The sequence below is a fragment of the Rhynchophorus ferrugineus genome, unplaced genomic scaffold, assembly GCF_030347505.1.
Source record: "Rhynchophorus ferrugineus isolate W39M unplaced genomic scaffold, kcgeb_rfMv2 rfM30, whole genome shotgun sequence".
In the NCBI taxonomy this organism is placed as follows: Eukaryota; Metazoa; Arthropoda; class Insecta; order Coleoptera; family Curculionidae; genus Rhynchophorus; species Rhynchophorus ferrugineus.
This window is the reverse complement of record NW_027472609.1, coordinates 355,238-368,272: the sequence shown is the minus strand read 5'-3', so window position 1 is coordinate 368,272 and position 13,035 is coordinate 355,238. Positions and strand designations below refer to the sequence as shown.

General features: G+C 32.4%; 2 protein-coding genes across 3 annotated transcripts in view; one reads left to right on the top strand and one right to left on the bottom strand.

Annotated features, from left to right (window-relative positions):
* Positions 1-13,035, top strand: part of LOC143205871 (putative ATP-dependent RNA helicase DDX43) — a 279,365-nt gene that overhangs the window by 126,177 nt on the left and 140,153 nt on the right. The window lies entirely within an intron of this gene.
* Positions 5,180-5,838, bottom strand: LOC143205882 (uncharacterized). Its single transcript, XM_076418922.1, has 3 exons — positions 5,635-5,838; positions 5,423-5,565; positions 5,180-5,368 (listed from the first exon to the last, which is right to left on the bottom strand). Exons 1-3 carry the CDS (start codon positions 5,753-5,755, stop codon positions 5,318-5,320), a joined length of 315 nt encoding a protein of 104 aa, XP_076275037.1. The 5' UTR covers positions 5,756-5,838; the 3' UTR covers positions 5,180-5,317.

Below are 13,035 nucleotides of genomic sequence, written 5' to 3'. Positions count from 1 at the left end.
ACTCCTTCCGTGATTTCCAGTCTGAATCTCTTGATGTATGCTTCCATGTTTCCATGGTTTGTTATCAGTTGCACTGCTTTTCGGTTTAGCTCTAACCTTTCAAATCCTAGTCTTTTGCAGTGTTTGTAAGTGTTGCGGCCGTTGGTGTATTCGGCCCAGTATCTTTGCCATTTTCGTAGAATCCATTTCTTCTTTTCTTTTCTTGCTGTGATTTTACTGGTCCAACCCAGACCGTCTTTGTCTGTCTGATTCTTCTCAGTGGCGGCCTTGGCTAGTTGGTCGACCTTTGTTTATTCCGTTGTGGTATTGTCCCATGATATTTCCGCTTTGATATCCCCGGCTGCTCGCTCTCGTAATACCTTCTGTACTTCGGCTACCGGTCTGATCTTTGTCTCGTCGTTCTCCAGCTGCTAGATAGTCGCTCTGCTATCTGTTTTGATGACGGCATGCATATCGCCATGTTTTTCTTCTAGTATTCTTATGGCTTCTTGTATGGCTAGAAATTCAGCTACCCTGCTGTTAATTTCATTTTCTAGTCTGATGCATGCCACTTCCTCTGTACCGTCGCTCTGCGAATGAATATACCTGCTCCTGCTTTTTCCTGCTTCACACTAGCATCCGTCCATACCTTCACTATGTGTCTTCCTATCTCGTTCTGCTCGATCTCCACGGTTTTTCCCATGGCCAGCACATGTATTTTTGCTCCGACCTTGGCGGGCCTAGTGGATAACCGTATTTTTCTGCCGCCCATGCTCTTGCTTCGGCTTCTATTGGTAGAGGAACTACTCCTGCGATTGTAGCGCGCTCGTCGGTGCGGTTATTATTGTATGGTTAATTTATATGTTTTTCCTATCCAATATCACTCCTAGGTACCTCATCTGGTCTTTAGAAGTTATGATTTCTTCATTTAATTTAATTCTTATCTTCGGAAATCTGGACCTTCTGGGTACTACTGGGGTTTCTCTCCTGCGGTCATTTCTTCTTTTCTTGAATTCTTCCATCGTAAAGGGGATCTCCTTCTTTGGATATATCATAACTTCTGGTTTTTCTTTGTATTGTGTTGTGTTTCTTGTATTGTACTCTTGATTCTTCTGCCCATTCAGTATTGTCAGTATTTGTTCCATTCTTGTTTAATTTCAGTAGGTTTTCGATGGCTGATTGCGATGATTGGTCGTCGGTGAACGCTTGTGCTCTCACATGTGTCTGTTGTGTGTCAATATCAGCTATCTTATCGAACCAGGAGTTCATATTAATCAACCGTAGAGTCGGCACTATGCTCAATCCTTGTAGCCGCCCCTTCTCTATTCCGAATTGGATTTTGTTCTCTTTAATCCCTGCTTTCATCATTTCATTTAATACAGTAACTTGTGTTGCTGTATTGAAAGCATTTTTTGGATCTAATGCCACAACCAGCACTTTTTTTTTCTCTTTGTGATTCCACAATCTGCCCTATAGGCAATAAGTATTTCTTATGTCTATATTATATTTACATGGCATGCAGAAAATCACTTCATTAAGCGATCTTCTGTATAAAATATCTTAATTAATTAGTCTTATTCTAAAGTTTATATATGTCCAGTAATCAGATCAGGGGGTGTTAAACGTTTCAGTCTACGCACTTCACGTCGCATATTTAGCTGATTAGCGAGTATATTGGGATGCACCAACATTCTTTCGAAGTACTTCACACAAACACGTTGAACTACACTCGTTATAGGTTCTAGAGTAATATCGCGTTTATTTGAAATATAGTACGGAGCATTAACAATGGCACGCAACACTTTATTTTGGAACCGTTGAATGATGGATATATTAGATTTGCTAGCGGTACCCCATAGTTGGATTCCGTATGACCAAATAGTTAAATTAATACATTGTTACTAGTCGTTTCCGTCTAACCTACAATTTGTCTTATGTTAACTTAAATCTAGGTATATAACTAGGAGGAGCCATCGGCGCTAACTCAGTCTCTGATGAGTAATACTTTATTGATAAACTTTCACGAATTTTGTCCGAGCCTCTTGTTTGTCGAAACTTTTTTCCTAAAATCTTGAAAACTAAAATTAAGTTCCGAAGCTTTCAGAATTTTCATAGATCCAAAAGAATTTTTCACAGAGCAGTTGTTAAATTTATTTTAAAAATATTAATCGTAAAGAGGTGAATAAAGCACTTCCTTTAAAATTATATTATTTATTACATGAAAATAGAAATTAGTATATTTTTCCTATTCTTTTTTTAAGTTAATCAGTTGAATGAATATATAATCTCTGTCTCGCTTACACTACCATTAGAAAATATAAAGACTTTTAAAATTAACTGGTCCAAGCATCTATCTCCGTCCTTTCCTATCTCACATTTTATACAGACAAGATTTTGTATATCTTCGTCTGACATCACAAATGAAAAAACAGTTGAATCGTATATTTGACAGTAGCTATTTTTTTTGACAGTTCCCAACGCTAATCTGAACTAATCCCGCCATTAGTCCCTGGCCAACTTCGTTGGCGTTCGCTTAATTATTATTTGTGTTGTAGGATTTGATTTAAAATATTTATCTGAATATGTTGAAAAAAAAAATATGACGAAGTGAAATGAGAGTTTTCTACAAAAAAAGAGACCTGGAAATTTTAAATAAATGCTAGGTAATAACATGTCTTTATGTAGATATGTATTACAACTTGAATCTAATCCAGAAACTCAAGATACCTGAAAGAAAAGTCCATTAAGGTAAGCAACTAAAGAATTTTATTGATAATCAGCAGTAAAAAAAATTATATATATTTATATAATTTACAGAGAGCGATATATCTACCTATTCTTCTACACGAATGTACCCAGAGTTGATAACATATTCCAGGCTTTGTTAAACAGTATCATTAAACTATATGAATGTGAAAATTTGAGTCGATATGTGTTCGAACTCACACACGGTGGTGATCCAAATGTCGTTTAAATTATGTATCTGCAGCAAAGTTAAAGTAACAATAGTTGGTAAGTTATATTTTCATTTTCATAATTAAATTTATGCTCGGATAGTATATCATCTATTCAGTGATGCAATCTAATAATAAATACATACAAATTATAAATATTTTAATAAGATACTGTTGCTTTTACTTATATTTATTTAGAACCAGATTTTTACAAATGTATTTTTTTCTACTGTATTCTACAGACCCTGGGCCTTTTATGTAATATCTTAGTTGTGGGAAAATATAAACTGTATTTCTATTTTGGCTTATTCAATATATGTGTGGAGGTTGCTTTAAAAAATACCTGATTTTTGAATGCATATTTTGGTTTTATCCTGAATATTCTTTAGAAAAACAGGACTGGTCTTTTAGATATTGTGTTTATTTTGGTTATTACTCACTTTGTAATGTTTTAGGAATCTATCCAAATTGTTTACTGGATATAAAAGTATAGATTTTGGGTTCTTACTAAAAGTTAATGTTAACAGAATTGTTTTTGTTTGTTTTAGATACATTTCTGACTAATCAATATGTCTAGTTTTGTTTTTATTCCAATAAAAGTATATTGTGGAGGTATAAACTGGTTATTAGATAATATATTTGTCTTCGGTTTTTCAAAATGGCATACACCTTGCCAATCAAGTTTGTAAATAATCCATTCATAAATCAGCTTATCGTTTGATTTTATTTAATCAGGTAGTACATTTTTCTTAATTATTAATTTCAGATTTATTCTCCATTTTCAGATCTGCTACACAGTGAGCTAAAGAGTATACAAACAAGTTTTTATTTCTCTAATTTACAATTCAATTCATAAGAAAATCTTGGAAATGTGTTTTTATTCTCTTTTTTCATTCTGGGCTATATGCTTCAATCCTTCAAGTTTTGAAATATTTTATTTTCAAGTGCTAGTGTGAACTTTCTTTCGAAATAGTGGGGTGTGAAACATTTTGTCGTCCATACTATTGCTTGAAGTTTTTCTGTTGCAGTACAATTGCATTTTATTTAAGTTAAGCTATGATAGGCCATGAATGATGCGTCTATAGTATAATTAAATGCATAACAATCTCATGGTCAAAGAAGATTAAGCGATGAAGCTGTTGTACTCTTTTCAAAGCATGATCTCTTCTTCGTTGGAATAATCCTGGGGCTTCTTAGGGCCAAATGGCATGCGTAATATAGGCAAATATCCATTTCGATCTGGTGGAAGTCACTGAAAATATGCAGAATGGTGAATTCCTAGGTATGATACTTGATACACTTGCATAGTATTTACTTGTTAGTTTAGTTTTCTAAGTTTACTATTTTGTCTCCTTCATCGGGATTTGGACAATAATTTTCGTCGTCATATTCAAAATAATATTGATCAAATATTTGAAATTTTGAATATCGTAACCGAAGTTATGTAGTTTATTTTCGGAGAACCGAGTATTCGAATCGTTAGGGAGACCTTTTTCGATAAGTGCTAATTGTTTTACTAAGAATGGCACCTGAAACAAATAAACAATAAAGGCGCTGTAGAGACGAAGTGAACCAATCGGATCCCATCGCGGCTCAATGCATAGCGATTAAAACAATAAGTCCAAATTTCCTGTAAGGTTAAATCTCTCTTTTTCTATGGATCTATCTTATATTTGCCGCTTTGTATGGTTTATTACTGGTATCCCACCACTTCCAATTAGATGATCCTTAAAGGTACGCCCACACTTGATGTATTTGATACATTTGAAAGTGTGGATAAACTTTAAGACCCTAGACCTATATAAGGATACGTTACTCCTCTGTCTTCTGTGGATTTTTCGCATGGGCATATTGAGCTCCATTTAATTTTAAAACAGAATAATGGGAGTCTGTCGCATGCGTACATACAGCTTTATTTACTTATATATTTTTATGGTGATTATTACACACACACACAGACACACACATATATATATATATATATATATATATATATATATATATATATATATATAAGCAGTTAAATAAGTTCATGAGGTAAATAAAAATGGTAAAATTTTGGAAACACATTTTCATATATAGACATCATTATTTTTTATAAATAAATATACACATTTGATAAACAATTGATTTGGTGTTGAAACTATATATAAGGAAGGAAATAAACATTGAACATTTTTTGAAATATCACATTTTTTTTTTAAATTATTGAATAAAATTAAATAATAAAAATAATTTCTACATGCCTTTCTATTTTTACAAAAACACCATATTTGAATTAATTTACATATTTGAACAATTACCAAAATCTCCGAAAATCATATAAATAAACAATACCATAAAAAAGACCAAAATCGTTTAGATCAAACCCAACCAATATATATTTAAAACCAAATGAATAAGCCCCCACTATATATGAAAGCAGTGAAGTTCTCCTAAAAATCTCCAAATATGATCAACTATGATCGCTCACTTCTTGATCCACAAACCTCATTAATGACTTGACTACTTCCAGCACAAGAAGAATAATTTTCAGACCTGTTCTTATTATCATTAAGTTTTGGCATATGTTGATAGCTATCCGATGTCGTCGAAAACGATATTGTTATAGATTTGGCAGCAAACATTCCCTCTATAAATAAAATTAATACTGTTTGAATTTTATACCTTTTAAAAATATAACCCTACATTTTGAACTCACCCCCGTTCTTCCATATTTTAAATCCAATGTCAAAAAATATAAAGACATTTAAAATTAACTGGTCCAAGCATCTATCTCCGTCCTTTCCTATCTCACATTTTATACAGACAAGACTGTACATCTTCGTCTGACATCACAAATGAGAAAACAGTCGAATCGTGTATTTGACAGTAGCTATTTTTTTTGACAGTTCCCAACGCTAATCTGAACTAATCCCGCCATTAGTCCCTGGCCTACTTCGTTGGCGTTCGCTTAATTGTTGTTTGTGTTGTAGGATTTCATTTAAAATATTTATCTGAATATGTTAAAAAAATGACGAAGTGAAATGAGAGTTTTCTACAACAAAGGAGACCTGGAAATGTTAAATACATGCTAGGTAATAACATGTCTTTATGTAAATATGTATTACAACTTAGATCTAATCTAGAAACCCAAGATACCCGAAAGAAAAGTCCATTAAGGTAAGCAACTAAATAATTTTAATGATAATCAGCAGTAAAATATTATATATATATATATATATATATATATATATATATATATATATATATATATAATTTACAGAAGGTGATCTATCTACCTATTCTTCTACAAGAAATGTACCCAGAGATGATAACATATTCCAGGTTTTGTTAAACAGTATCATTAATCTATATGGGTGTGAGAATTTGAGTCAAGATATGTGTTTGAAGTCACACATTGTGGAGATCCAAATATCGTTCAAATTATGTATCTGCCGCAAAGTTAAAGTAACAATAGTTGGTAAGTTATATTTTCATTTTCATAATTAAATTTACGCTCGGCTAGTATATCATCTATTCAGTGTTGCAATCTAATTATAAATACATACAAGTTATAAATATTTTAATAAGATAGTTACTTTTAGTTATATTTATTTAGAACCAGATTTTTACAAATGTATTCTTTTATTGTATTCTATCAACCCTAAGCCTTTTATGCAATATTTCAGTTGCCGGAAAATATAAACTGTATTTCTATTTTGGCTTATTCACTATATGTGTGGAGGTTGCTTTAAAAAATACCTGATTTTTGAATAAATATTTTGGTTTTATCCTGAATATCTTTAAAAATAACAGGACTGCTCTTTTAGATTTTTAGTTTATTTTATTTTGATTATTATTCACTTTATAATGTTTTAGAAATCTATCCAAATTGTTTACTAGATATAAAAGTATAGATCTTGGGTTCTTACTAAAAGTTAATGTTAACAGAATTGTGTTTATTTGTTTTAGATAAATTTCTGACTTATCGATATGTCTAGTGTTGTTTTTATTACAATAAAAGTATATTGTGGAAATATAAACTGGTTATTAGATAATATATTTGTCTTTGGTTTTTCAAAATGGCATAAACAGGTGCCAATCAAGTTTGTAGATATTACAGGTTAATTGGGGTAACATTGGTTTTGTTATGTTATTTTGAATTCATGTATTTGGTCATCTTGAATAGAGCTTTCCATAAATAATCCATTCATAAATCAGCTTATCAGGTAGTACTATTACTTTACAGGTTACTATTATTATTACTACTACAGGTTATTAATTTCACCTTCATTCTCCATTTTCAGATCTTCTGCTACACAGTGAGCTAAAGAGTATACAAACAAGTTTTTATTTCTCTAATTTACAATTCAATTCATATGAAGATCTTGGAAACGTGTTTCTATTCTTTTTTTTCATTCTGGGCTCTATGTTTCAATCCTTAAAGTTTTGAAATATTTTATTTTCAAGTGCTAGTGTGAACTTTCTTTCGAAATATTGGTGTGTGAAACATTTTGTTGTCCATACTATTGCTTGAAATTTTTCTGTTGCAGTACAATTGCATTTTATTTAAGTTAAGGTAAGATTGAGGCCATTGCATGATGCGTCTATAGCATAATTAAATGCATAACAATCTCATGGTCAAAGAAGATTAAGCGATGAAGCTGTTGTACTCTTTTCAAAGCATGATCTCTTCTTCGTTGGAATAATCCTAGGGCTTGTTAGGGCCAAGTGGCATCCGTAATATAGGCAAATATCCATTTCGATCTGATGGAAATCACTGAAAATGTGCAGAGTGGTGAAGTATTAACTTATCAATTTGTCAAATATATATCAGATATATTTAGGAGTGGATTTCTGCAATATAATTTTCCCGTTACGCTTTCGCACGAGTCGCCATTTCTGTTCAGGGTGTCAGAGATAAATTAGTAAAATTGAAAAATTAAAATAACATGTATATGGGAGAATTTTGTCATGAAATCTATAATAATATTTAACTTAGTAGATTCATACTTTGCAAATGGCAATTATCAACAAAATTAAAATTTATAAAATTAAAATAACGTCTTAGAAGTAAAGGTTACGTTACTTGTTCTTCGATGAAGAATAATGAAGGTAGAAGGATAATGATTGATGAAACAATAATGAAGTTAAGTATTTATACATATCGATACCCTTTGTAGCACAAAACACGTTAAATAACATGGGAGGACTATTTTACAAACTGCGGAGGAAAATATGTTCAATAATAATCTCATAAAATAATTATTGACAACAACAATATTTAGTTTACTAAGGGTTGTTAGAACATTATTTTTCAATATATGATTGTTTGGGGCATACATGAAAGTGGTGCAAATACTAGAAGTAGCGATAGCATGAAAGAGTTTAAATAATAATGTCAAATTACTACTAACTTTATTTAATTCGTACAATATCTCACGCATTTTAAAAATGTATCAAACCCTTCCACATGTAAAAATAACCACCCGTTAACCACACTGCACATAACAATTGAGAGTACAACATTTTCTAGCTACAATATAAATAAAACCCATTAAATACAGTAATTTTAGAAAAGAGTCTCTTACCTATATATGTTATTCTTTAGGTGGTTATCATAACACTGCGGTATGAAGATGTTACTCTTTCAATTTTTCCAACATTTGTCTAAATGTGCTTGCTGGCAGGTTTATTTTTTAAAAGATACGACTATAATATTTTCTAATAAGGACTGTGACTTCTTGATCTAACTCATCTTGTACTCGTCAACAGTTATTATTTTCATAGTACTTGTGCCTGAAATAATTTCTTCGCAATTAACGCATGTGTCACCTTCAAGAAAATAATTAAATTACTAGAATATAACCATACACCATGCAGTAGATATAAATTCGTACTTGTCCATACAATTCTTGTCTCTATCTTTAACGGGTGAATTTCTTGAATATATATCCATTTTGTGTCGCCAAATAGAGGTAATATTTTTAATTAATTGTTTTATTAAGTCTACCTCAGTGAAATTTCCACATGTTTATATACAAGTTTTTTCCCTTGGGGCTGAAAATATATTCTGATGACTTTAGTTTATTTTGTAGTCATTACAGAATTGTAATTGTTTCATATCTTTAGGAATCTATAAATCTATCTATAAAAATCGATAAATACTAAAGTTGTGTGAACATAAGAATTCTTAAATATTCTAAGAGTCCCTAAGAAGATATTTTTATCATAATCTTCAAACGAGTTGGATTTCAATCTTATTGGTATTTTCTTCCTTATCATAACATTGTTTATTATGTTACTGACCATACTTAATAATTTGATATTCTTTAAAAACGCGTACCGTCGAAAAGTGATTGACGAAACATTCCATTTTGTTGTAATTGTGGAAAAAATGGTTCTGAACAAAAGAATACGTATCTCCAAAACAAACGATGAAAATCGTTGAAGGATTGTTGGGGTCCGATACTTTCCAAAAGAGCCTGATGCGTCACAAGTTCATTTAGATCACGAGAAAATACCGCAAATGGCATTCGGCAAATTTTCCTCGAGTGTTCGCGCATGGTCTTGCGCAGAGATCGAATTATACTGTTCGTTCATGTCTGTACTCACCATATGATTAAATGCGAGTAATTCAGACTCGCCTCTCGGACACTAGCTAAGAATTTTAATTTGTATTTTATAATTTTTTTTAGATGATAGACCAATTAAAGCCACCCTATTAGGCAGGGCTATTCTGCTATTGTGTTTAAGCTGCAGACCTTGACAATTGCAGAATCATAACGAAAAGGAAAAGACACTGGAGAATAATTGGTAATTTCAAATAATATATTTATATATTTTATTTTAGAAACCTATCTTTATATTTGATTTAGGTGATCCCAGATAAGATGATTTGGATTATTTCTGGTTAAAAATTGATACATTTATAGAAAAGGCTGGTAGTGTTTCATCAAAGAAAAAACTTAGTTAATTATTGATAAAAAAATACTGATCCCAGAGGACAAATCCACATAGGTTTACACTTTTGCTTCCATTTTCCGTTTCCTAGGTCCAATGCAGCAATGTGTCTGCAAGTGGAATGGTATACAATACAAATCAAAGGAGACTTTATTAGATTACATCATTTTACATGTATTCTTTTCTCAAGACAAATGAAGATTGTCCTACTTGAAATCTTGGTTGAAATGTATGTGGAGCAGAAGTATGATTAAGGTATAATGATTATAATAAACTTAAACCATTGAATACTACTATTTTCTGAGCACAACTAATTAAACCTATTTACTTTTTTAGGTGATATTCGGGTCAAGATGACCCTTTAAATTTTACTGGAGACTGAAATTCACCAAATCCTCAGTAACAAACTGAAACAAATCAAATTGCATATATTTGTTGAAGCATTTATTAAGTTTGTAAGGTGCTGTATGTGCGTAATTATTGAGCTACATTGCTTACATTTCTTTCAAAGTGAATGTAAAGAGAATATGTTAGCACTATTACTGGTAATAAAATTATTGTTTTTGGGTTGTTTTATTCCAGTATAGGGACCAATTTGCAGTTCAAGATGAAATCAGTTGTAACTTGTATAAATGCATGATTCATTATTTTTCAGCGTCGAACTAAAAACAACTAGGATCTGACTACCTACGGAGGTCCTCGTCGGCAGTTGCACGGGGACTATCAATAAGGTCTTTTTAGAGGGTTGTTCTTTCACTAACATAGAGCTATTCATCATTAATCTATTTTTACCAATCAAATTATGTGAAAAGTGCTATCATTACATATAAAAATTTGAACTGGTTATGAAGGTAATCAATTTTTGTCTCTAGATTAGCAATCGACAAATTGTTCATTTGTTGATTAACTGTTAATGAATACAGATTTGTATAGTCTGATTATTCAGCCTAATGGTTTCAGATGATGAATCAGCTTCTATGTTACTAATTTGGACTTCTATATTTGCTTCAGTCTGTCTCTTGAGGTGACTACATTAGATGAATTCTCTATTGGTTCTTAATTGTAATAAGGCATTGAATACATAAAAAAAAAATTGCTGGTTCAACTTATCTACTGATGTCGAAGGAAATGTTTTGAGGTAGTGCTTGAGTGAAACATTATTGGGCTATATTTTGCAGGTTCTAAATTACAATACGAAATTGATTTGAAATCTTTATCATTCAGTTTCCATGGTATAAATAAATTTATATTTTGTCCGGTGGTATATTCTCTATTGGTTTCGAGTTATAATGTGGTATAGGTGCATAATAAGTCTTGTTTATTGGATCATTAGTGGGTGATAACTGTTCTACTGGTTATCAGTCTTAACACTACTAAAATTGCATAAATGGTGTTAACGTCTATGGTATAACCGAAAAGTTGTGCTGGAATGCAGGGTCGGGGCGTTGGATGGTTATTTTTTTATTGGTTTTCGTTTTGGTTCGATATTTTTATTAAAGGCAATTTAGAGAGTTCTATGTTAACATCGGGTGGTATTACTTCTGCTTTTCACTTTTAATACGATGCCAGTTGCATACAAATAAATATATCTGATAAGTGTGTGCTGCAGCTGTGTCTGCTTCACATTTTATCCTTAAGGTTTGTCAATTGGCACTGTCTATTAATTGTGGATTAGTACTAGACGCATAAAAACAATTCTTGTTCTACAACCGTAAATTTGTGTTATACTTTTGGGAAGATTCTACGTCATATTATGTTAATGGAATGTGCTGTATTGGTTTTAAATTATATATAGTACTTGATACCTAAAAGTATTATTTTTCGATAAGTGTTAATATATGACTTCTGGTCTTTATCTGGTTTATTGATCGATCTCTAAGTTGATATAAGATTTAGGTTGAGCGTTTGGATCCTTGTTTATTGGTTGCTCTGGTAGTTTCATAGTTAAAAGGTCGCAAAAACTGTTTGTTTTTCATCGTTTAAGCTTGTAGTTTAAAGGTGGTTCTTGGTTGAAGATTGTTTGCCAGAGCTCTGTTCGCCATGAACATGTTGAGAATAAGATGTAGAACTGGGATTAAATTATTTTTAATTTCTTTGCTGGATTAATGGCAGACTTTAATCTATGGCTAAAGTGTCATTCGCTAAAGTATTTAAATGTAAACATAGCATCCTTGTATGCTAGTACATAATTTTTCTCATGTGAGGTTCGAGGCCACTGTAGTTAACAGGTGCGCCTGGTACCCGATCACCGACATGCTCTTGCACCATTATTGAGGCCTTTAATCCGTCTGCATACTGTTAGTAGTATGCATATAGTGTCTAGTATAATTAGGGAATCAATATATATCCCGGTGGCAGGCCCCGTTATTGGTCTTCATCAATAGATTTTGGATCCAGGTTTTGTCTGTCTATATGAATCTGTATGTTTTACATTTAGGACAGTATATCGACGTAACAAGTCACAGTAGATTATACTGAGCTTCTCACTCTGGCAGTGAAATCTACTTGTTTTGTAATTCCAGTATAGCATCTAAGTTATTCAATTTAGATTTTACTGAGCTTCTCATTCTGCAACGGCTTTTCGAGAGTTCATGCCTGTGTACTCTTACGTGTTTGAGACGATCTCCTGCTAACTCTTTATGGGTTAGCTTGCCTCTGATGGCGGCTAATGTCTCCGCGCCACTTGCTTCTTCCTTTCTGATTTTAATTTCGTATCTATTATGAATCTGTTTCGGAGGTTGCCATTCTAGATTAGGTTTGGTGGATTTCGGTGCCTTTGACTGGGCTTTTTGTGGTTTCACAGTGTTTTATTTTCATTATTCTTTTTTTGTTGCCGCGACCTCATTGTACGTACAGATCATATTGTATGTATTTTCTGTCTGTACCTCCATGGTAGTCACCTCGATTCTTTTGCTGATGTCGGTCGGCGTGCTTACATCCATCATCACTGGCCTGGCAAGGACTGCTGGAGAATACTCCCTGTCTTGCAACAGGGATTCTATTATTTTTATTCTCTTGTCTGTTTCGTGCTGTATTTGTGCCAATTTTCTGTTTATCATCTCCTCCACCATTGCTTCCGCATTCGTGTGCTCTCGGCTTGTGTGGTATTTGTTATCACGACTACAGATTTGGCTTTCATCGTCTCTTCTGCTACTAT

Coding starts and splice junctions, on each gene's coding strand:
- LOC143205882 (XM_076418922.1), bottom strand. CDS start 5,755: ATGTACAGTCTTGTCTGTATAAAATGTGAGATAGGAAAGGACGGAGAT. Junction 5,566..5,634: donor TAAAATATGGAAGAACGGGG/GTGAGTTCAAAA, acceptor TTTTATTTATAG/AGGGAATGTTTGCTGCCAAA. Junction 5,369..5,422: donor GTAGTCAAGTCATTAATGAG/GTTTGTGGATCA, acceptor GGAGATTTTTAG/GAGAACTTCACTGCTTTCAT.